This window comes from Pogona vitticeps, chromosome 14 (genome assembly GCF_051106095.1).
Source record: "Pogona vitticeps strain Pit_001003342236 chromosome 14, PviZW2.1, whole genome shotgun sequence".
In the NCBI taxonomy this organism is placed as follows: Eukaryota; Metazoa; Chordata; class Lepidosauria; order Squamata; family Agamidae; genus Pogona; species Pogona vitticeps.
Genome location: NC_135796.1, coordinates 19460950 through 19481940, shown reverse-complemented (window position 1 = coordinate 19481940; position 20991 = coordinate 19460950). Strand labels below are relative to the sequence as shown.

At 55.8% G+C, this 20991-nt stretch overlaps 2 protein-coding genes across 3 annotated transcripts; one reads left to right on the top strand and one right to left on the bottom strand.

Moving 5' to 3' along the window:
* The first annotated feature begins 4930 nt into the window (after window positions 1-4930).
* C14H12orf76 (chromosome 14 C12orf76 homolog) lies at window positions 4931-8052 on the top strand. Its single transcript, XM_078381873.1, has 2 exons — window positions 4931-5130; window positions 6253-8052. Exons 1-2 carry the CDS (start codon window positions 4947-4949, stop codon window positions 6336-6338), a joined length of 270 nt encoding a protein of 89 aa, XP_078237999.1. The 5' UTR covers window positions 4931-4946; the 3' UTR covers window positions 6339-8052.
* Window positions 8053-8467: 415 nt separating this feature from the next.
* ANKRD13A (ankyrin repeat domain 13A) lies at window positions 8468-20494 on the bottom strand. 2 transcript variants are annotated; one of them, XM_072983486.2, is made up of 15 exons: window positions 19967-20494; window positions 17261-17396; window positions 16705-16829; window positions 16074-16119; window positions 15483-15626; window positions 15085-15280; window positions 14745-14811; window positions 14339-14420; window positions 13624-13685; window positions 13124-13254; window positions 12724-12881; window positions 12135-12251; window positions 11473-11621; window positions 11018-11085; window positions 8468-10381 (listed from the first exon to the last, which is right to left on the bottom strand). In XM_072983486.2, exons 1-15 carry the CDS (start codon window positions 20477-20479, stop codon window positions 10189-10191), a joined length of 2187 nt encoding a protein of 728 aa, XP_072839587.2. In that variant the 5' UTR covers window positions 20480-20494; the 3' UTR covers window positions 8468-10188. The 2 variants fall into 2 exon arrangements, with proteins under 2 accessions (XP_072839587.2, XP_072839588.2); XM_072983487.2 differs by lacking the exon at window positions 19967-20494 and adding an exon at window positions 18442-19887.
* Between the last annotated feature and the right edge of the window lie 497 nt (window positions 20495-20991).

Here is a 20991-nt window from a genome sequence, read left to right as displayed (position 1 = left end):
AAGTGACAGTGCCCTTCTCCGGACAAAGCCAGAAGCAGTTGGGTCGAGACTGGGCGGGGGTGGGGGGGTGTCTGCCAACTGGCCGCCTGTCTGCCAGGCAGCTTCCTCTTCCCGTCCTGTGCCAGCAGCCGGGAGGAGAAAGGGGTCCCTTCTACCCAGGCCAGGGGGCCCGCCATGCTAGCCTCCCAGGGTTGGGCCCGCAGCCTCAGCAGGAGCCAGTCTAGACGCTCCACGGGGAGCCCACAGAGTAAGCGGGCGGGAAGAGGTTTTTCCTGCTGAGCCTGAACACAGGGCCATCTCCTCCTGCCAGGGGTCCCTCCAGGGGCCCGATCCTGTCTGCCCGGCCACCCGTCGTGTTATCCTGGCCAGCTGGTTCAGTCCCAGCCTCTGCACCCCATAGCGTGCAGTCACTTCAGTTGGTTAATCGTTTCCTGTGGAAACAGCAGGCTCCCCCCCCACCCGGCTACCACTGGCCCAGGACCCACCCGGTTCTCAATGGTATGCCGACGGGGCCGTAGTTTGGGGCCTGGGGAGGGGGTGGGTAGGTGGGGACGGAGAGCATCCGTAAAGGACTTTTACGGCTAGGCTGGGCCCAAAATACGCATCGTGGGAAGGAGTTTTTTTTTAAAAAAAACACACACAACAAAAAAACACAAAAACAGCAATGACGACAAAAACTGGAAATGTGCCTAGAATTATTTTTTTCCCCCTGCCTCGTTTCATGTTACTAAAAACCACTCTGTGATGAGAAAAGGTACTACACTTCTCCATTTGTGCCAAACAAATATATATATATATATATTTAAAGGAAGAAAAACTTGAATTCTTTAAAGTGGCTCTTATCCTGTCCAAAATTATAATGAGAAGATCCTCCTATTGGGAAAGTGACCTGGCTAAGATGTATTCGTGGTCTTTATTGGGTCAGGAAGTCCCATCACGAAAGCTGTAGTGCTTGCTTCTCAGTTTGATGGAGGGAGAGTCTGTGTGTGTGTGTGTGTTTCACCTCCGTGCCCCCCTTGCCATCTGTGTGCCCGTGCGTACCCACCCGTGTCCCGTGCCTGAAAGAAGCAGCATTTCGGAAACTTCAGAAGCCAAGAAGAACTCGTAACCCTCCTGGCCTAAGGGAGGAAACACCTCCAGATGTTCGCCCTCCTCTTCGTGGCCTCTGCTGGTTGGGCGTATCCTGGGTAGCTGCCCCCCCACACCCACATGGCAGAAAGGCTGTCCTGGTGTGACCTCTCCCCACTTCGCTGCTCCTTCCAGAGGCCTCCTTGCCTAACTTGGGCAAACGGTGGCCAAGCGTCCTCTCTTGACCTCTGCCCCGTTCTCTGTGCCAAGGGCAGGAGGGCATGAAGGGAGAGCCGTGGGGATAAGCTGGCTCCTTGCCAGAGACTGGCTCCCAACTTGCTCTCCTCCCTCCGTGGGACCGTCCACGTGGACAGCAGGCGAGACACTGAACCTGCACGGGGGTGATCCCCCTCAAGAGACCTCTGCGGGCATTCCTACGGCACGCCTTCCCGCTTGCCAGCCGGGCTTCCTCTTGAGTTCCTAGCGACGGCTGAAGGGGTGAGGCGGCTCTTGGTGCCACGTGCGCAAGGAACGGCCAAGGGTCACCCGCTCTGTGGCGTGCTAGAAGTCCCCCAAATCCAGCTTGCACACCAGGGGGCCTCCGACCACGACTGCATGGGCAGCGGGGCAGAGAACCAACTGCAGGGGGAGAGAGGGCGAGAGATGCATCTTCTGGGCCGTTGAGTGAACTTGCCGGTCCATAAGGTGAGTTGAGATCCCTGTCGGCCTTAGAGAGGAGGCCGTGGGGCTTTGGTGCTCCGGAGGTTCTGAACTACAACTCCCACGGTCCTTTTAGGCTGCTGGGTGTTGTAGTCCATATCATCTTGGAAAGCCAAAAGCCTGCCATCTGTAGCCCTAGAAATGCTGAACAATCTGGCTGGGGTGGGGGGGACGACTCGCTCATTTCCCCCAGCTTCTCTTTGGGCCGTGAGGCTTTAGCGCCATCCGTTTGTCCGACTGTGTGCGTGTGTGTTTTTTCCCCTGGCTTTGAGCCTCTTCGCCGCAAAAGTTTCGTAGAAAGCGCAGCAGGGCCCACGTTTTCCATCCAGAAGGCATCCGTTCCTATTAAATTGGCTATGATTGTCGTTTTGATGGGTCACGAGGCACTATTTTAAAGTTTTTTTTAAAAAAAAAATTAAAGAGAGAAAATGAAACTTCTATAGCACTTAAACACAGTTTTGTATAAGATTTACTGTAAAGTTTTGTGATATGGTTGAAGGGCTCTGTCTCCTCATTACCATTTTTAATTTTTTTCTAAGGCTAGAAAACAACGTGTATATTCTGTATATGTATAGCAGCACATTTCATTTATGGAAAGATGTTCTCAGAATATTTATTTACTAATATATTTATCTTAAGCCATGTCCTATGTTGAGCGTGTAATGTTGTCTAAAAGTAATAATAATAATTGAGGAAAAAAAAAAATCACTAACAGAAAGCCATGTAAATACACAGTTAATTGCACACACAAAGATTTTACAATGTTTGCCGACCAAAAAAAAAAAAGTGATTTTAAATCAAGTTGTAGCTCTTCAACAGTTTTGTAACAAATGTACAAATGTCTGTTTTAAAAAAAAATTACAAAAATACAGTTTTATTGTCTAACTTGGAAAAATGTCGGGCGTGGGGTTCTGTGTGTGGATGCGTGTGTGATTCTTGCTTTCCCACCCCTGCCTCAGTCAAGAACACGGTGCGTTTTCTAAACTCTGCCTTTACCAGGGAACCCAACGGCTCCCTTTCCTCGTGCTGGAAATGGCCAAACCCTGCACTTGGGGGGGTGGGGGTGGGGGGTCAGCGTCCCCATGGAACCCACCATCGGTGGCAGCTTCCAGAGGCCACACAGGAATTCTTGCTATGAAAGATGATTGTAGCGCTATGACTCCCTGGACGCCATCAGGGTCCGGCTTTAAGCTCTTTAATTTCCCTGTTCATGCTGGGATGGGGACAGACTTGATGGCCTTTGGGGATCCTTTGTTGGGCTTCCTGGGCCATCTCTCTCTCTCTCTGTCTCTCTCTCTGTCTCTCTCACACACAAAACCACATGCCTCTCCCCCCCCCCAAAAAAATACCACTTCCACAAGAGCTTATTCCAAACAGCCCAGAGAAGATCAAAGGAGAAATTAAGAGGAGGGAAGAGAGTGTCTCCCTTTCCTTGTTCTGTGATTCCCTTGGGAGAGGGGAGACAGGATCCCTTGGAAATGCAAATCGTTAATTGAATCACGCATCTCATTTTGCCATCTGCCGGGGACTTGGTTTCAGCTGCTTGGCTTCCACCCCTGGCTTTGCAAAACGGGGCCTGACGGTGGGGTTTCCTGGCTGTGGGTCCTGTGGGCACCGGGCACGAATGCTGATCAGGTGCAGAAACCGAGCAGAGGAGAGGCTGAAACCTTGCTTAGTCCCTTTCCCTTTCTGCCTGCCTGCCTGCCTGCCTGCCTGCCCGCCTGACTTCTCTTCCCCAGGTCTGTGTGTGTCCACACGGTTTGGGCAAGGCTGCATGTGGAGCAGCAGAAGACCTCCTTTGCCTCGTTGGCCCCAAAGACGTCTGGCCGTCGGGGATAGACTGCTCTTGCCCGGGGAGGGGACGAAGAGGCTCAGGGCGTGGATCCCTTCCCTCCTGTGAGGAAGGGAAGGCTTGGGGTCACCGTTCCCCGAAAAGAGCAGAGTCTGCACACCCAGCCTGCCAGGTAGGGCCGACTGGGGAAGGATGCGGTAGATTTCTGTCTCCCAGGTCCCCTGGTTGGTGAGATCCGTCCCGCCGGGCAGGTGCTGACCCCTTCGGACGCACGGCCTCCTCTCGGCCTGCCCAGGTTTGGGTCGACGCAGCCGGGGGACCCGATCCGGAGTCCTCCTCGCCTTAGCCGGCAACCACCCCTCTCGCCCACCATTGTGACCGGTCAGAGTCCAGGGCCAAAGCTTCGAAGGGGCGAAAGAGTCCCTGACATTTCCAGGGAGTCGCAACAGTTTTACGCTCGAGTGGCCAGCTGCAAATTTGGGGGCAAAAGGATGAAGCGAATAAATTTACAAAAAAAACCCCTGCAAAAACGAGGAGGAGCGCGGGCAGCTAATTAAAACAATGCACATCGGGCCAGTGGTTTTAATCCAGCAAAGCTCTGTGGAACTACCCGCCGGGTCTCTTCGGGAAGGGCAGTCCCAGCCGGCCCTGCGAAGGAGGCCACAGGCGAGGAGGGCCGGCCTGCTGAACACACCCTAACCCTCGTCCAGGGAGGAAACGAGGCTGATTGACCGCAAAGTCAGGGCCGACGAGGGCCCCTCCCTTGGAAACGTCGCCCGTCCTTGATGGGCTCCTGCCCATGGTGAGGCCCGTCGGGGTCCGAGAGCAGCAGGTCAAGCCCGGGGGCGGCCTTGGATCAGTTGGCAACCTCGCCTTGTCTCTGAAGGGCCAAGGGAGCAGCGGCGGGGGGGGGGGGCGGGGGCTTTCGCCTCTCTCCGAGGTGCTGATCTGGGCCGCCACCGACCGACCTCCCTCCCCCCCCGAAAGCCCCCACCCTTTGCCGCGAGGAGGCCTCGCCTTCCCGCCCCTCCACCGACGGGCCCAACGGGATCGCCTTCCGGGCGCCACCGGGCTCCTCGCTGTCCTGCCGCCGGGAAGCCCCGGCCCCGTGGAAGCCAGAGGGCCGAGGGCGAGCCGAGAAAAAGGACCTGGAAGGACCCCCCGCCCCGGGTGGGGAGCGCTCCCGTGGCTTCCAGGGCGGAGGAAGGAGGGCGGCGCTCTGCACCTGCCCAGAGGTGCCCTTGGCCCGGGAAAGAAAGGAAGGGAGGGAGGGAGGGAGGAGGCCGGCCCGGCAGGCGGGAGGGGAAGGGGCGGGCGCTGCCGGGGCTCCCCCCGCCTCCCTCCCTCGCCGGCAACGCGGGCGGCGATGCGACCGGGCGCCGCCGCCGAGATGCTGCTGCCGCTGCCGCCGCTGTTGATGCTCCTGCGGCCGCTGTTGATGCTGCTCGGGGAGGCGGCGCCGGTGGAGGCCGGGCTGCCGGGCCCGGAGGCGGGGGAGCCCCCCCTGGAGCACAGCCGGCCCTACGCCGTGCTCAAGGCGCAGAACCTGGGTGAGGCCGCCGGACGCCTGGGTCCTTCTTTGGGGCATCTCCCCACCCCCACCCCCTTGGCCAGGGAGGGAGGGAAGGGAAGGAAAGGAAAGGAAAGGGGGGGGCGCTTCCTTCCCGGACGCCTGGGTCCTCCAGGTCCCCACCCTTTCTGCCGAGTGGGGTGGGGGTGGGGGGCAAGGAATCCTTCTCGGACGCCTGGCGCCCCTGGGCGTCTCCCACCCCTGACCCCCCCCCACCTTCGTCCAGTCTCCCAACCTTCCTTCTGTGCGGGAGGGAGGGGAAGGGGGGGTTCTTTCCTTCTCGGACGCCTGGGTCCCTGCTGCATCTCATTCCCCCCCCCCGCCCTTGCCATCGACCCTAAGGAAGGGGAGGGAGACCTCGCGCATCTTCCTCTCTTTCTCCCCCTCCCTCTCCCTCGGACGCCTGGGTCCCTGCCGAGTCTGCTGCCTAGAAACTGGGGGGGGGGGAGGGGAGAAGGAGGGCCTGGATCCTCCGCCCCCCCACCTGGAGTGGGGTGGGGGTACATTTTGCCGGACGCCTGCGTTCTCGCCCGTGCCTCAGGCCTGCTGCATACCCCCCCTTCCTGCCACTTCCCATTCCTGTCCCCCCCCCCGACACAAAAACCATTGCAGGTGGGCGGGGGGGGGGGGTCTTCTCTCTATCCCCTCCACTTCAGCAGTAACCAGAATTTGCTCCTTACACCTCACCTGGGAGACGACGGCATCTCAGATATATAGAATATTTTTTGTGAACACAATTAAAAATAATTTTAAATTTTAACATTTGATGTGGATGCTTTTAGAATAGGTGGCGCAGACCTACGGCTCTTTCTTGCTGGGAGCCCCCAAATCCTGCCAGCCCCAAGGCTGTCGGGGACGGGGGGGGCTCAGACCTTCTGGGGGCCCTTCATTCATAGGGTCACCCGAAGTTGGAAGCCGCTGGACCCCAGATCGGCCCACGGTAGCGACCGGGAAACTTTCCCCACCTTCATTTAGGGTATTAATGTCCCAGGAGAGAACTTGGGAAAGTTGAGACCCACACTGGCTGGGGGATTCTGGGAACTGTAGTCCTTTCCGAGCTCCGCCACGGAGTACCCCCCCTCTCTTTTCTTCCCCTTTGCAGTGCTGATGGGGACCGTCTTCGGCCTTCTCCTCATGGCCATGATTCTGATGGCCCTGTGCGTGTACAAGCCCCTCCGCAGGAGGTAGCCTGGGCAGCGCGTCTTCAGGATGGCCGCTTCCAGACCGGGATCCGGCGCTGTGACCCCCTCCCGAGTGCACCACCCAGATGGGAACGCCAGCACCCGGCGGCTCCTGCACCAGGAACCCCGGCTTCTCTTTCCGCTGCAACAATCATTTTTTTCCTGCTCAGATCCTGTCAGCTGCTCTTGCCTGGGGGCTTCAGCAGGTCAGGATCCTGCATGATTTGCCCCTCTTTCACTGGAGCAAAATATTTAAAGTGGGCTGCTGTGTCAACCTTTGCAAACTTTAAAGATTTCCAAGAATCACCCGGGGGGGGGAAAGACTTCCCAGCCAGGAGCATCTGCCTGGCTTGGGTTTTTTGGTGTGTATATTCCTGTAATCAACCAGAGGTGTTTTCTTTTGAACCGTTCACTGTTGTGCGATCACTGAGAAAGTGCACTAACCCTCTTCCAGCATGGTTTGTGTTTTTCACTATTCTCCGTGCATCTCTGCTGTCCTGGGAAAGGGCACCTAATAAATGCGTCTTAAGCAGCCCCCCCCCCCGTCTTCTCTGAGGTTCTAGATTTGCAGTGCCCTGGGTGTGTGTGTGTGGAAATTGAGTTACCTCTTTCTTTCTGGGTGGCTGGTCTCAAGGGCTCAGTTTTCTGCCCTTTTGGAGGAAGGTCAATAACAGTCAGCAGGAAAACACATTAATGTATTTCCCTCCTAGCTGTGATCCAGCCCTCCCCATAGTTTTTTTATTAGGAATGTTTGAGATGAATATTTGGCTCCATTAGAGGTGGTTTCCTCCCGTAATGGATGTCCGAAAGAGTAGCAAACCTATTCTAAAGAAATCTGCTTGATGTTTCTGTATGGGGGTGGAAGTATGGATGAGGCTGAAGTCAACTGGATTTTTGTCCTAAACAAGGAGGCTAGAGATGGCCTGGGTCCCAAAGGGTGCAAGAAAGCTGCCTTTACAGAAGTGTAGCACTCAGAGGCCTCTGTTTTTCCATCTCTGACTAATGGGATTCTTACAGGGAATGTAAGAAACCCTGGTCTCCTGTTTTAACTCTCAGTACTTTGGAATGCTCATGGGGGGGTCAGAAAATACCCCATAACTTACATGATGCAAGCTTTAAAAAAAATTAACCCTCAACCATACATTTTCCTTATTTCTCTCTCAAATTGCTAACATGCTCAGTCACCCTGGTTTTAATGAATTGTTGTTCATGGATTTTATTTTCTTAATTTCAGTGAATTTCTACTGTATTTGTTCTTTATAAAATGCTTTGGGATTTTGAGAAATGGTACAGAAAAAAACTTTTAAAAAAATAAATGAAGGTCAAGCGTGGTTTTCTCTTCGTCAACCAGCACCTGAGGGACATAATACAGATGCGGTCTGACGGGCTTCCCACTGAAAAATTATGTTCTTGATTTATTGCTACTATTTTATTTCGTCCCTCATTGTTTTCTTTTTCTTGCACTTTTAAAAGTGTTCAAGCATATTTCCCTGGTACATTTTTATATTTAACAGGTATGAATCTTGTACTGTTGTTAACTTATTTTGTGTTGATCTTCATGCAGGTCCCTTTCGGGTCCGTTCTGCCTGGTCCTCTCTCGGATCAGAACCTTTATGAAAACAATAAACGCCACCACAGCAGGAGTTCAGGCGGTTTCCGAGCTGGTGGCCTTGTGTCTTGGCTCCTTGACTGCATTATAATAAACATGCAACTTCACAGAATGGCTTTCTGACTGACTGATGTCTTTCCGGTAATGAGAGTGGCTTGCAGTGGTACGGTCACTCACCCTGACAACAACCTTTTAAGGTAGAATTCAGCGCCAGCTCTGCAGGGAGGGTGGAAATCGCAGCCGAGAGACGCCCAAAAGTACATGGCGAGAAAGTAGGGTTCAGTCTGTTGCTTCCGAGGGAGAAATCTGGTAGATATCAGAGAGGAAGTTAAACCGAGGGATGGAGGAACTTTCTGTGTGTTTTGGATTTCAGCTCCCAGCTGCCTCGTTGAACACAGCTGCTGGCAAAAGAATGATGGGACTTGGAATCCTACACATCTAGAAAGCCAGAGTCTCCCACTGCTGGTCAAATCTTTTAATCAACCTTTAACTCAGCAGGCACTGAAGAAAAAACACAACATCGGGGCTTTCCAAAACAGAGCACGACTCTTTATTTCCATGTGAAACTGAGCTGTGACAGCCCCCAGCCCAGTTATAAACGCCAGCCCTTTTCGAGTGCAACAGGCGTCTGACACGCCAGCTGTGTTTCCCCCGAGGAGAGCAGGAGCCCCCTTGGCAAGCAGGCGCAGCGCCCGCCTCCCGAAGCCGGCGTCCGCGTGACGCACAGCCACAAAGAGCAAAGGCTTCCCGAAACGTTCAGACGTCCAACCTCTCTTTGCCGGACAGCCCCGAGACCTCCCCTTCCGGGAGGACGGCAGCTGGCCGTCCCGGCAAAGGCCTTTGGGAGGGTGTGAGCCAGAAACCCCAGAACCGTCCCTACCTCCCAACGTGGAGGGATGTTGCCGGAGGTTCGCGGGGCAAAAGCGACAGCTGTCTAAGGCAGATGTTGGGCAAGCCGGCTGGCCTGTCCCGGGACCGCCTGAAAAGTCCGTGGCTGTCCGGCCTTGCCCTGCCCCAAGAGGTGGGTAAGCCCCTTTTGAGTAAGGGGGCGAGGGTCTTCCCAGCTTCTCAGCGCAGGGCAGGGCAGGCCGACCACAAGAGTCTTCAGGCTTTCCCGAGTGAGGCCGGGTGGCTTGCCCGGGTGCGGCTCGAAAAGGTACAGCTGGCCCTTGCACCCTAACGTTTAAGGGGAGCGAAATATAAAACCTGAGGATTAAAGGAATTTGCTCACCCCGGCCCCCACCTCGGCTCCCTTTCTTCCTCCTAACATTCGTGGGGAGAAGGACTGAGGAGGTGACCCTCCCTGTAATCTGAGATTTTTCAGGGTAGGGAGGGAAAGGGATAAGAGATTCCCCCAACCATGTTCTGGTCAGGTAAAGCCTGCATCCCTCACCTTCCTCTCGGGGGGGGGGTCTACTCTTGAGAAATCTTTAAGGCTCAGCTGCCACAGAAACACAGGCGAAACAAAGTCTTATGGCAGGTGCTAGTCCTGGTGGTGTCTGGCTACCTGGACATCCGAAAGAAGAGCGAGGGGCACACCCTAGGTAGGAGTGGGGCGTGCCGTCACCTCTACATAGTCAAACACAAAAAGTAAATACTGTACACAGCTGGAAAGGCAACACAATTTTCCCTTTTTTTATCCACAGAAACTGCCTACAATGGGCCCGGCGGGGGGGGCTTGGGGCAGCGAGAAAAGGCTGATGTAGAGCAGCTCCAGAAAGGCAAACGACGACGGGCACTAAGAGACCTTTGGATGACAAAGTGAAAGAAGGGAGGAGGAGGGAGAGAAGCTCAACCCCCCCCAACCCCCAGTTGGTTCCCTCACAGACTATTGCTGTCGTTCCCTGCATTTAAAGAGTGCCCCAGTCGTCTTTGGTGAGTCAGGAGGTGGGTCGGAAGGGAAACCCTTCCCTGCGCTGTGTGTGGGCGGGGGGGGCACCCCTCTGGGCAAGGCCAGCGAGTTCGCCTGCCTCTTTCTGGAAGGGGGAAGGAAAGGCCGGCCGGGGGCGGCCTTTCCCTTTCAGTCCAAACTGTGCCGCAAGTAAAAGGAATACAGATTTTGGTGTGCGATGCTCCCGGAAGCAGGAGGGGCACTTAAGGCGCCTGTGGATCTACCCCGCCAGCCTCGGCCCCCACGGGTGGCAGTTCAGGGCAGGTCCCCCGCTGGAGATCCTGCTCGCGCCCCGTGGACAGCCAAGCCCAGAGGCTTCACCTCTGGGACGCGAGAGGTCCGGTCGCTCCTTCCGGCTTACTTCTCCACCAGGGAGCGCTCGAGCGCCTGCTGCAGGGCCGCCTCCTCCTCCTCCTGCTGCCGGCGCTCCAGGTCCTGCTGCTCCTGGACAGAGAGCGCCATGGCCCGCGCCAGGTCCTGCTCAAAACTGGAGGAATCTCTCAGTTGGCTGGTGGCCCCCGGGTTCGGCCGGAAGCTTTCCTGCAAGGCCCTGCGGGGGGGGGGGGTCGGGGGGGGGAAGAGAGGGGGTGGAGGGGAGAGAAAGCCAGTCAACCAGCCTGTTTTTCTACCTGGCCCTTCAAAGGGGTGGAGTCTGTTATTGATCAATCTTTGTCTTACTACCCATTAAAAGCGCTACAGGATCAACTCACTGGTAAAGCCCTCGGTCTGGTTTACAAATAAAGAAACAAAGCCAAAAAAATGTCCAATCCTCCAAATTACTATTTTTTTTACAAACACCGCAATTTAAAAAAAGAATAAACAGAATGGAAAGAATTGGAAACAAGATGTTTGACAATCAAGCAATAAAAAGGATTAAAAGCTATGAAAAATTAAGTGCCAGCCAGAAAAACCCAACCAGCGGCAATAACAAAGAACAGGGACAGGAATGCTTTGGAAGAATGGCCGGCCATCCTCGGCATGTCAAGCCAGATAATTTCGGGAATGGGTTTGATCCTGAATCATATCCCTGGTGTCCATTGAGCCCAGTACTGCCCGCCCTGACTGGCCACTGGTCCTCCCTGCTCCTATATGTTGTGGGGTTCACAAGCCTCTGTTCCCACAGAACACTGGGGGTGGGGGGCCCCGGGGGGGAGGCGTGCGCTTTTGAACAAGATACACCCGTTACCTTTGGCACTGAATGTTGAACTCCTCCGAGTAGGAGACAGCCCCGTTTGAGTCGGGCCCCAAGGCCTCCTGGAAAAGACGCGGGAAGAGTTACAGAGACGCCTCGGGCCGGGTGAGTCCGTTCAAATATGCCATGGGCAGCGGAGGTGAGGTTTTGATGCTCCTACTGCCGTTAGGATTGCAACGGACACCCTGCTTTCTCGTTGCATTCCTTCAAACCTGGCCACGAAGACCCAAAGGCGACCCAACCGGTGGGAACTTCCTGCCACGTTTCAAAGCTCACAAAGGATTTTTTTTTTCTGGGCCAAGAAGCAAAGGGGAAAGACAGCATGGCACGGATCTCGCACGGCAGGGGAGAAGGCGACCCCCCCCGGAACAGACCCTCACGAAAAGGCCCGCTTTGGACAATTTCCCGGATTCTCCAGAAAGAAAGCCCAGCCCGCCACAAAGACTCACCCGGCTGGCGCCGGACTCCAACAGGCTCTGCTGGATGGCAAACTGCATGATCTCGTCTTCGTCTTGCACCCGGCCACTCCTGCCGTCATCCTGAACGCGGTACGATTTGGGGATCTCAAAGACAGACGGGTCGACGGCAAAGGCAGAGGCTGAAATAATCGGGAAGGGGTGTCGGGGGGTAGAAAAGTCAGCAGCGAGACCCCGGATGACGGTTCATGGCCTGGGATGGAAACTAGAAGCCTGGCTGCGTTCAAAGAGGCCGGTTGTTCCTTCTAGCTTGCTGGCTTAAACCAAGGAAATCTCTTTCAACCCAAGAGCCAAATCTTTCCATTTCAGAGATGTTTTCTTTGGGGGCTCAGTTCTGGGGGTAGTCCTGGGGCCAAAGAAGGGAAAAGGACGGGGACCGATCCACCAGCGTATTCGACCTGAAAGCTGTTCCTGGCAGGGACTCTTAAGAGGAGGCCACTGACGCTTTCTGAATGAAAGGAAAACGAAACAACTCCAGAGCCGTGGAGGCCATCAAACGTGATGTCACGGGGAAATGAATGCCAGCTCCGTGTCCTAAACTTTTGTCTTTAGCTGGTGGGTGTCGGGGAGTCACAAGACCAGCCCTGCTTGCCCGCCCCCCCCCCCGCTTTCAAAATCGGGCAGCTTCCTCTCACCTGAGGATGGCCGCTGGGCCCCTTCGGGAGCCAGAGGAGACGCTTCTTCCAGGGTGCTGCAGCTGTTGACGTTTCCGAAAGTAATCCGGGCATTCAGGATGTGGAACAAGGGGATCTCTGCATTGGGGGGGGGAGGGTGTGAGGGGAGGGGAGGGGTCCAAGACAAAGCAGGTTGAGAAAGCCCACTGGGTGGGAGAGGGTCAAAAGGCAGCCCTGGGGACATCTGTGGCCCCCCAACCCAGCTCATTTTAGTTTTTAAGGCCCACACTTCTCCCTGGTCCCATTGTATTTCTGGAACAAAAAAGCCACTGGGTTACAGTTCAAGAAAAGCCTCCAGAAATTAATTGTTCACCTTTTAAAAATAAATCACAGCCACCCTCTAGCACCCATGTTTTAAAACTGGGAAGGGCTTCTCTATCCCTCTGTTTATTCCTTGGCTTTTTGGGGGGACGGGCAGGCAGGAGGACTCTTTGGATGGCCTGGAGTTGGCAAAGTCGTCCACCCCATCACAGATTATTTTCACCACCCCCATTTCATTGAGAAAAGTTGTTTTCGGTTTGTTTTTGTGGGTTGTTGTTGGTTTTTTTACCAATTTTCACGGGAAAACCAGGAGGGAAGTCTAAGGTGATGAAGTCCTTGAGCCGCGCGAAATGGGCGCTCGTCCTGGCCATGAGGTCGACGATGGGGCTGACCTGCTCCACCAGCGAGAGAGGGAAGTCTTCGGACATCCACAAGTTGGCTTTGAACCTGCGGGCGGGAACAGGCGTCACGAGGAAGAGGGCGCGGGTGTGTGGCGGAAGCCCAGAGGCCTGCACCCTGATCCCAAGAAGGCTGGGTCGGGTCTCAGGATGGAAAACGTTCCCCCCCCCGCGCCTCCTCCTCCTCCTCCTCCTCCTCTTCCTCCTCCCACGTGCTTCGAAGGAAGCCTTGCAAGTCGTCGGTCAAATGGAGGGGCACAGGAGACCCCCGGGGGCCCTTCGTAGCTTTACTTCTGAGTCCGAATGGTCACTTCTTTGGGTCTCCCGATGTCCCTGTCCTTCAGGTCAAACTGGGGGTTGAAATATTCCTCCGGCATGATCACCGTTGGGTTGTTGGCGGTGGCGTATTCTGTCGTGAGGTCCTGCAGGAGGAAAGGAGGAGGAAGCAGCCCAGAAGGGAAGGGAAGGGAAGAGAAAAGAGAAGGGAAGGGTAGAGAGACTGAGCAACGCAGGATGCTTCAGCCCTGGAGGCATGAAGGGGAAGGGGACCGACTGGGCAAGCTGCTTCCCCCCTCCCTCCTGCTCTTAACACCCTCGTCCCCTTGTTATGGCAGATCGCAAGGGCTGGGGGATGATGGGAGAGGGAGGACAGGACGACCTGGAAAAGCAACAGCTTGACAATGGCTGTGTTACGTTTCGACAAGAGTGGGTCAAAACACAGAGCCCGTGCATGACGGCGCTGCTCTGGGGAGACCAGGCAGATTTGTCTCAAAACGCTTTTTTATTCTCACCTGCTGCGCGCCGTGTTCGTGCTCGATCGTACCCAAAAAAGATTCCAAGGGGTTTCTATCGGCTGGAAGAAAGGGGAGGGGGAGAATCTATTTAAACTATTTTACCCCACTTTCTCCCTTAAACAGTCCCCTCGGTGAATGCACAGAACATACCAAACCTTTCCCCACCTTCCAAGCCAACATTTTGTCAGTGGGTGGTTTAAAAAAATAAAAAATAAAAACCCACCCCAAAAGGTCAGCCTTGTTCCCAAGCGGCTTCTGCCCAGAAGGGAAGGAGCCAGAGCAAGGGGTGGGGATCAGGCCCTTTTCAAAGCTAGCCCCCAAAGCGACTCCCTCCTCCTCACTCACGCCAACCTTCAGCCTCCATCGTTTGATGCCCTGATTTGCCCTGGATGCCCGTGGCAGAAGCCAGCAGCCTTTCGGGTGCCATAGCCAGCCATTCTCTCCCGCAGCTGGAGGCACGGGTCCTGTTTCCACCCCATCCTTCGACCTCACACAGAAAAGATGGGGGGGGGACCAGGAGCAAGAGGGGGGCACCTCTTACCAAGGTATGTCATTTGGAAACTGTCACCCCCTCCCCCAACTGTTTTTGGAAGGATCCAGAGGGAAACAAGGCACGGAGGGAGACCCCCCGCCTCGCCCCCCCCCCCCAGCCACGCCAGGAGTGCTGCCCCAGAGGAGTCTCGTCAACTTGAGCAGCTCCAGGGAGCCCGACCTTTGTATCGCCTCTTCTCTTCCTCGGTCAAATGCTCCGTCCGGATTTTGGTCACAACGTTCAAGTTATTGGCCGTGTAGACCTTGGGAGAAGCAGGAAGAAGGAGCCACCGTCCGTTTCAGGCCTGCTGAACAGCAAACCCCGGCTGCCCGTCGTCGTCCCAAAAGCAGCCGATCGATCTGCTGGCACGCAGCTGGCCCCACAGGGGGAACCGTGGCTGTGACCCACCCGGGGGGGGGGTGCCTTTCAGATGTGTTTCAGCTCCCATCATCCCCCTGCCCTTGAGCAGACCTGCTGACTGCGCTTGGCGCGGACGTCTCTGGAGGCTGCACGTGGGCCTTGCCAGGCTGCCAGCCGGCAGGAGAAAAAGGGGCTCCCCGGGCAGAGACGAGAAGCGATCGCTCACCTTGGCTTCGTACTGGCTCACCACTTCGCTCCTCTCTGTCTTCCACACCCAGAAACCCGAGGTGTTTCTGCAAGACAAAGTAGGGGATCAGAGCTTTGCTCTTTGGCTTTTACAAGGGGACTTCGAGGCGTCTGATGGCCGGGCAGAGAGGCTTCATGGGAACTACACCGCCCAGAATCCCCCACCCAGCTTCTCCTACGGTTAGAGGTGGACTTGTCCAAAGAATCCCCCTGGGGGTTCCAAAGGCCGCAATTTCAAAAAGTAGCTCGGCTGGCCTGGGGAACTGCAGTCCACATGCTCCAGAAGGCTAGCTCAGGTCCGGAGCCTTGCAGCGCCTGACCTTTCAAAGGCGATGCTGCGCGTGTCCAGGCAGGTGCTGATGATGGGGGACGTCAGCCGGCGCTCCACCTCCCGGGTCTTCGGCGTCATGGAGTCCAAGGTGAGGCGCCGGATCTGCTGTGTGATTTCCAAGTGCTCCGTCGCCACCACCCGGTCGTCGTGGTTCACCTCGATCAGCTTGGCCCAGCTCCCTGTCTCTGGAGGAACGAGAGGGACCGTCCGTGAGCTGAGAGAGATTCCGCCCCGGGGTTCTGCAACCTGCAGAATTTTGGAAGGAAACCTCCCTCATTGGAAGCAGGAGCGGTGGATGTGGAAGACGAGCCACCCAACCCAAACGTTTCTGAGCTCAGGGCCTGAGGAGGAACGTGGCGGCCCTTCGAAAGGGCTTCCTCGGCTCACCTTCGCCCCAGAAGATCAGGCTGCGTTTCCCTCTCTCCCAGTTCATGTTCTCAAAGCCCAGCAACGTGATGTCCACCCGTAGCTTGGCCCCGCTCTTCCAGATGCGGCAGACGTCGCTCGGGCAAACTCTGGAAACCAGCGGGACTGTCAGGAGTCAGGGGGGAAAAGCAAGAAAGCACAAGGGTGAGGCTTTGTTTGTAACGAGTAAGGGGAGAAGAAGAGGCAGGCGGGAAGAAAAGAAGCCACAAGGAAGCCCCTCGGGGCCAGACTGGCGGTTCCTATCATCCCCGGACCATCCTAGTATTTCTATTTCTCCTAAGCTGAAATAGAAAATGAAAGTTAAGAAAGAAAGAAAAAAGCCTGCTTCCTAGGATCAGAGCTTGGAATGTCACTTTCTGGGTCTAGCCCTCCCCCCCCACCAAAAGACTAATGTTTCTGAGCGCTGCCCGTGACCAGCCAGCCTGGCAAAGGGAGGGGGGAAAAAGAAAGAGAATGAGAGAAAAGGAAAGAGAGAGAGAGAGAGAGAGGGAGGGAGGGAGGGATGAGCTGTAGGCAGCCTCAAAGCAGAAGAAAACACCATTCCAAGCTTACCCCAACTGGTGAATTCCCACTTCATTTCCACATAAAAATCTGGAGTCTAAGGGAGGAAATGAGAAGAAAAGAGGAGTCTAGCTGAGGTGTGATTCACCTTTAAATATTTTAAAACCCATGCCCCCATTGCAGTGAGATGAAACAAGAGCATCTATGGAACTCAATGCCTCAGCTTATTCAAATGCCAAAGGAGGGGGGGGGGAGAACTAGTTGAAGCAAAAGAGACAAGCAACACACAACCCATGTGCGGCTCCTGCCTGATTTTGGGGGGCCCAGGGCTCCCCGCAGGCCCTCCCCTTTCATAATATTCTGTGCCGCTTTCCCCTTTCATTGCAGAGCTCCTCATGTCTTGGAAAAAATGTGTTTTTTTAAGGAAATAGAAAGTAGTTTTCTATCAATTTTTGGTTTCAGACAGCGAGGGGCTTGTGAGGTGTGGGGACTGGACACCCAGAACTTGCCCACTCCTAACATAAAGCTACTGTCTACACTGTCATGGTTTCCGGTCTTGAGTTACGGGACTACAACCCCCCCATCATCATCATCACCAAACTTTGGCCACACTGAGCAGGGAGGAGGAGGAAGAGGAGCCCCCGTCACTGACCAAGACATCCTAGGCGCCCTTGCTGTTTACCTCGTTGATTTTCTGGAGCAGTTCCGGGACGCCACCGAGGGTGGTGGACGCCTGATGGTAATCCCGGTGCTGAAGGATCATCTGGACCATTTCTGGATCGCCGGTGCTCACGGCCTCGTGCAAGACTGGACAGAAAAGAAGCCAAGGGAAGCAAGAGGGGAGAGATTTCAGCCATACTGGAGGGTGACCTACAGATAAGGCCCGCTGGGGGTCATTCAGAGAAGCTGGGAAGAGTGCGGTCCACGCCTCCCTTCGGATATCTTCCACCTGTTTCTTCAATTATTTCCCACCCACTTGCTTCCCCCAATGAACCCCCCATGCGAGGTTTCTGCAATCTCTGTGCATCTGGACAACAGCTTGGGAGTAATCAATCACACGTGATTTACTTGCAAATGACAAGTGACGTATTTTTTCCCCAATATCGCACAAAGAAACCCCTTTCTGGGCAAAATAAAGAGAGTTAATTACTTTAGAAAAAAAAAAAAACAAGCCACGAAACCTTCCGCGCTCGGCTCGGCCTGCCAGGGGTTTGGGGGCAGTGGTGGGACCGCCTTACCCGTCCATCCCTGGGCGTTCTCTCGGGTGACGTCCGCCTTGTGTCGAAGGAGCACCCTGGCCGACTCGAGGTATCCCAACGAAACAGCAAGGTGGAGAGCCGTTCGGCCCCGGGGGTCCCGCCGGTCGATCTCCTCCTAAGAAAAGGCCAAGCGGGACGCAGAGTGCCTGAGCGGGCTGCTCCCAGCCAGCGCCGACCCCCCCCAGGGCGCGCGGAACCCAACGGAAAGGGCTCTGCAGGGCCCGGTGGAAGGAGGGATGGAGTTTCCAAGTGGAGGAAGCCACCAGCGTAAAAACCCTGCTCCCTTGGGGCAGCCGTCGGCAAAATGGAGGCTGACGAAGGGGAGCGGGAAGCATTTGGCGGGAGGGTTTCGTCCAGCACTTGAATCTCGAGGGCCGGCCCAGCACCGCTTGCTCAGGGACCATCTTTCTCAGCCCTCCCTGGAGGTCTCAGCTGCGCCCGGAGGGCCTCCCGGCAAAGTAGGAACAAGGCTTCTCCAACCCGGCACCCCCTAGCTGGGTTACGGTAGAAGCCCTGGCATCCACAGTGCACAGTCCAGGCTGGCTGTGGATAATGGGGCTTGTAGTCCACATGCTGGGGATGCCCAGCTGCTTTATGGGCTGTGCAAAGCTGACAGTCCTCTCCTAAGCCTGCCTGCTGCTCTCCGAGCGACACCCCCCCTTAAGATCCGAGGCTGCATCAGGGACCGGATCCAGGCCCCTCTCCCGGCTCTGCCTGTGCTCGGCCGCCAAGCCCCAGCGCCCCCCCTCCACCACCGATGAATTGGCCCTTTTGAAACGGAGCGAGGCTCCAGTGCATCGTACCAGGAGTTGCCGTCACCCTGCGCGGCTACGGGACGGGATGTTATGACAAAATGCTCAACCACCCCCACCCCCCCCACACACGCATGCGTGGGCGCACACGAGCACAGAGTGGGCGACATCCTTTACAAAGCAAACTTTGTAAACTGTTTGGCGACGCTATGGAGACAGATGGCTGCTGGAATGGCATCTCCAGATGGGACACACACACAGAGAGAGACAGAGAGACAGACAGACAGACAGACAGAGAGAAGACAATGAGCGTTCTTGGCAGCCTACTACGAAATGCGAACCACACAAGGCGGAGAAAAAGGAGCGCCACGAACATGCACACCGCGATCGATCGGCTCCCGACCTTACCTAGATCTTTCACTACTAGCTTTAGAAATCTGAAAGAGAAGAGCAGCTATCGCTAAGGGGGAGGGAAAAAAAGGGAAATAAATAGTCAGCCACAGGGGAGAAGAAGACCACAGTCAGGGTTTTGAACACAAACGTTGCTTCTGCTGGGCATTACACTCAGTGCCGCGTAGGGCCGCTTCGGTCAACATGCACACACACACACACAAACACAGCGGAAGAGTCAGAGAAGTTTAAGTCATACTCTCAGGGACATCCACCGAGCGCCACCTTTTCAAAAAACAAAAGGTTTTCTATCTTTTGGATGTGGACTAATTCATCCATCATGATGCAGAGCATCCTCGTGGGCTTTTACTGGACGATACCTCCCAACATCTGGGAGAGCGTCACCCAGCAACGTCAGGTTTCCAAAGCCTGGTTTCGATGCATGTAAACATGACTCAAACATCACTCCGAGGGCAGCCTCAGTGAACCCAAAGGAACCTAAATGTGGAGTTTATAAAACACACACACACACACACACACACACACACACACACACACACACACACACACACACACACACACACAGCTTGACACTGCAAAGGTCCTTTCTGAACAAAGACAGGCGAATTCCGCAAGTCCTTGCCACCTGGAGGGACGAAGGACCCGTTTTGGGAAGATCTGGATGGTGCCGCGCGCCTGATTTCCGCCATAGACACCTATCAATCACACACTAAGTGAAGGTTTGGCTTTCAGCACTCCGGCTTGCTTCCTGGGTCAGAGGAGGGCATGGTGGTGGCTCCATTTAATCGGGAAAGCCCCGTTAATCATCATCATCACTGACTGCCTGCAAGTTCAGGAGGAGCCTTGTTTGCGGCACCCGTTAGGAAAGGAGGAAGCGAAGCAACTTCCTCGAAGGAAAAAGTGTGCCTCCCTCCCACAAAGAAGCCGGTCTTGCTGGGAGGGCCCAGAGAGAGAGAGAGAGAGAGAGAGAGAGCTGTACGCCGACCCTGCCAGCCAGGCAGACCCCCCCCCAATAGAACAAAGCCGGGCAGCCATCCTGTTGCTTCTACGTAAAGGGCAACGGGCAGAGTAAAGGGTTTACATTACTTACTGGCTCAGCTCTAAAGGGGAAAGTGGGTTAGGGGTGCTTGAAGGTGTACTGGAAAGACCTGGGTTCAAATCCAACGCCTAAAAAGCTCAGTGGGGGGGACCCCAGATGAGCCACTCCATAAAGGGGATGATGGGGTTTGTGCACTGCAGAGGGTTTTAGGGCCAATTTGTTGACAGGGAGCCATCCCAGCAGCCGGCGGTGGGTTTGAATCCCTGTTTCGGCCCCCCAACCCCCTGGTCCAGCTGGCCTCTCCCCGACTGACCTACCTCGCAGGGAGGTTGTGCCTCTCCAGCAGGAAAGGAGGAAAGGCGCTCATCCACAGGTAGGCTGGTCCTCCCCACTGGCCAGGATCGTGTCCTCTCCCCCCACCCGCTACCCCCACCTCCATCCTCCTCCTCCTCTCCCCTCCCCCGAAGCTTCCTGATGGGTTACCTTGCTCTCCAGCAGTTTCTGCAGCTGCTGGCAGTCGTTCTTCCAGACTGCCCGGTGCAAAGGGAAGCCCCTGCCCCTGCCGCCGCCGCCCTCCCGGGGGGAGCTCATCCTACCCCCCCCCGCCGCCGCCGCCCCTCCTGCCCCTTTTGCTTCTCCTTCAGGGACCAGGAAGGAAGGAAGCCCCAAGGGAGGAGGGGAATCCCGGTCCCCTCCTCCCTCTCCCTCCCCGCCCGCTCTGGGGCGGCCTCTGGGGCGTCCCTCGCCCTCCCTCTCTGGGGCCGGCTCGGAACTCGTGGGCGCGCCCGAGGCGGACGGGTCGACCGCTGGGGGCAACCGCCACCCTTCCTCCCTCGGTGCCTGTGAAGTCGTGGGCGCCATGATGGTCGAGGGCAAAGGCGGTGCCTCTTTCCCCGGCCTGCCGCCATGATGGCTAAGGGCACCGTCGTCGTCGCCCAGGCCAGGGGGCGGAGGGCGGCCATCTTGGGAAAGGGACAGCCCGTCGCTGGCAGCCATGACGACTAAGGGCGTCGTCCCCTGTGGCCGGCCATTTCTGGAAAGGGGGTGGCTGGTGTTTTGGCTCTCTTTTCACTCCCTCCCCCTCCCAATTCAGACGCGCCATTTTGGAAGAGGGCAGCTCCATCTTGGACAAGGGCAGGGCTTCCCTTTTCCTCCCCTGTCAAACTGACTCGGCAGAACTGCAAATGGGGATTTGTGCTTTGAGGAGACCGATGGTGGCCACCATTATTTGCCCTGCCTTTGAATATTTTAAACCCTAGCCACCCCACACGAGATATTTTTTTTATCCTTAGGTTTTCCTAACCCTCTCTCAGGTGTGTGTTTTTTTGCTTTCGCTTTCCTCTGAGGTTAAAAAGAAAGGGCAAAGATGAGTGTTCGCTCCAGCAGCAAATGCCATAGAAAAGAAGGGAACGGAATAATAACCAACACAGTACAATAATACGAATCCTTGTGGCCGTGGCCAGCAACAAACATGGCCGAGCGCCGCTTCGCCTGCCCGGCACCAAGAT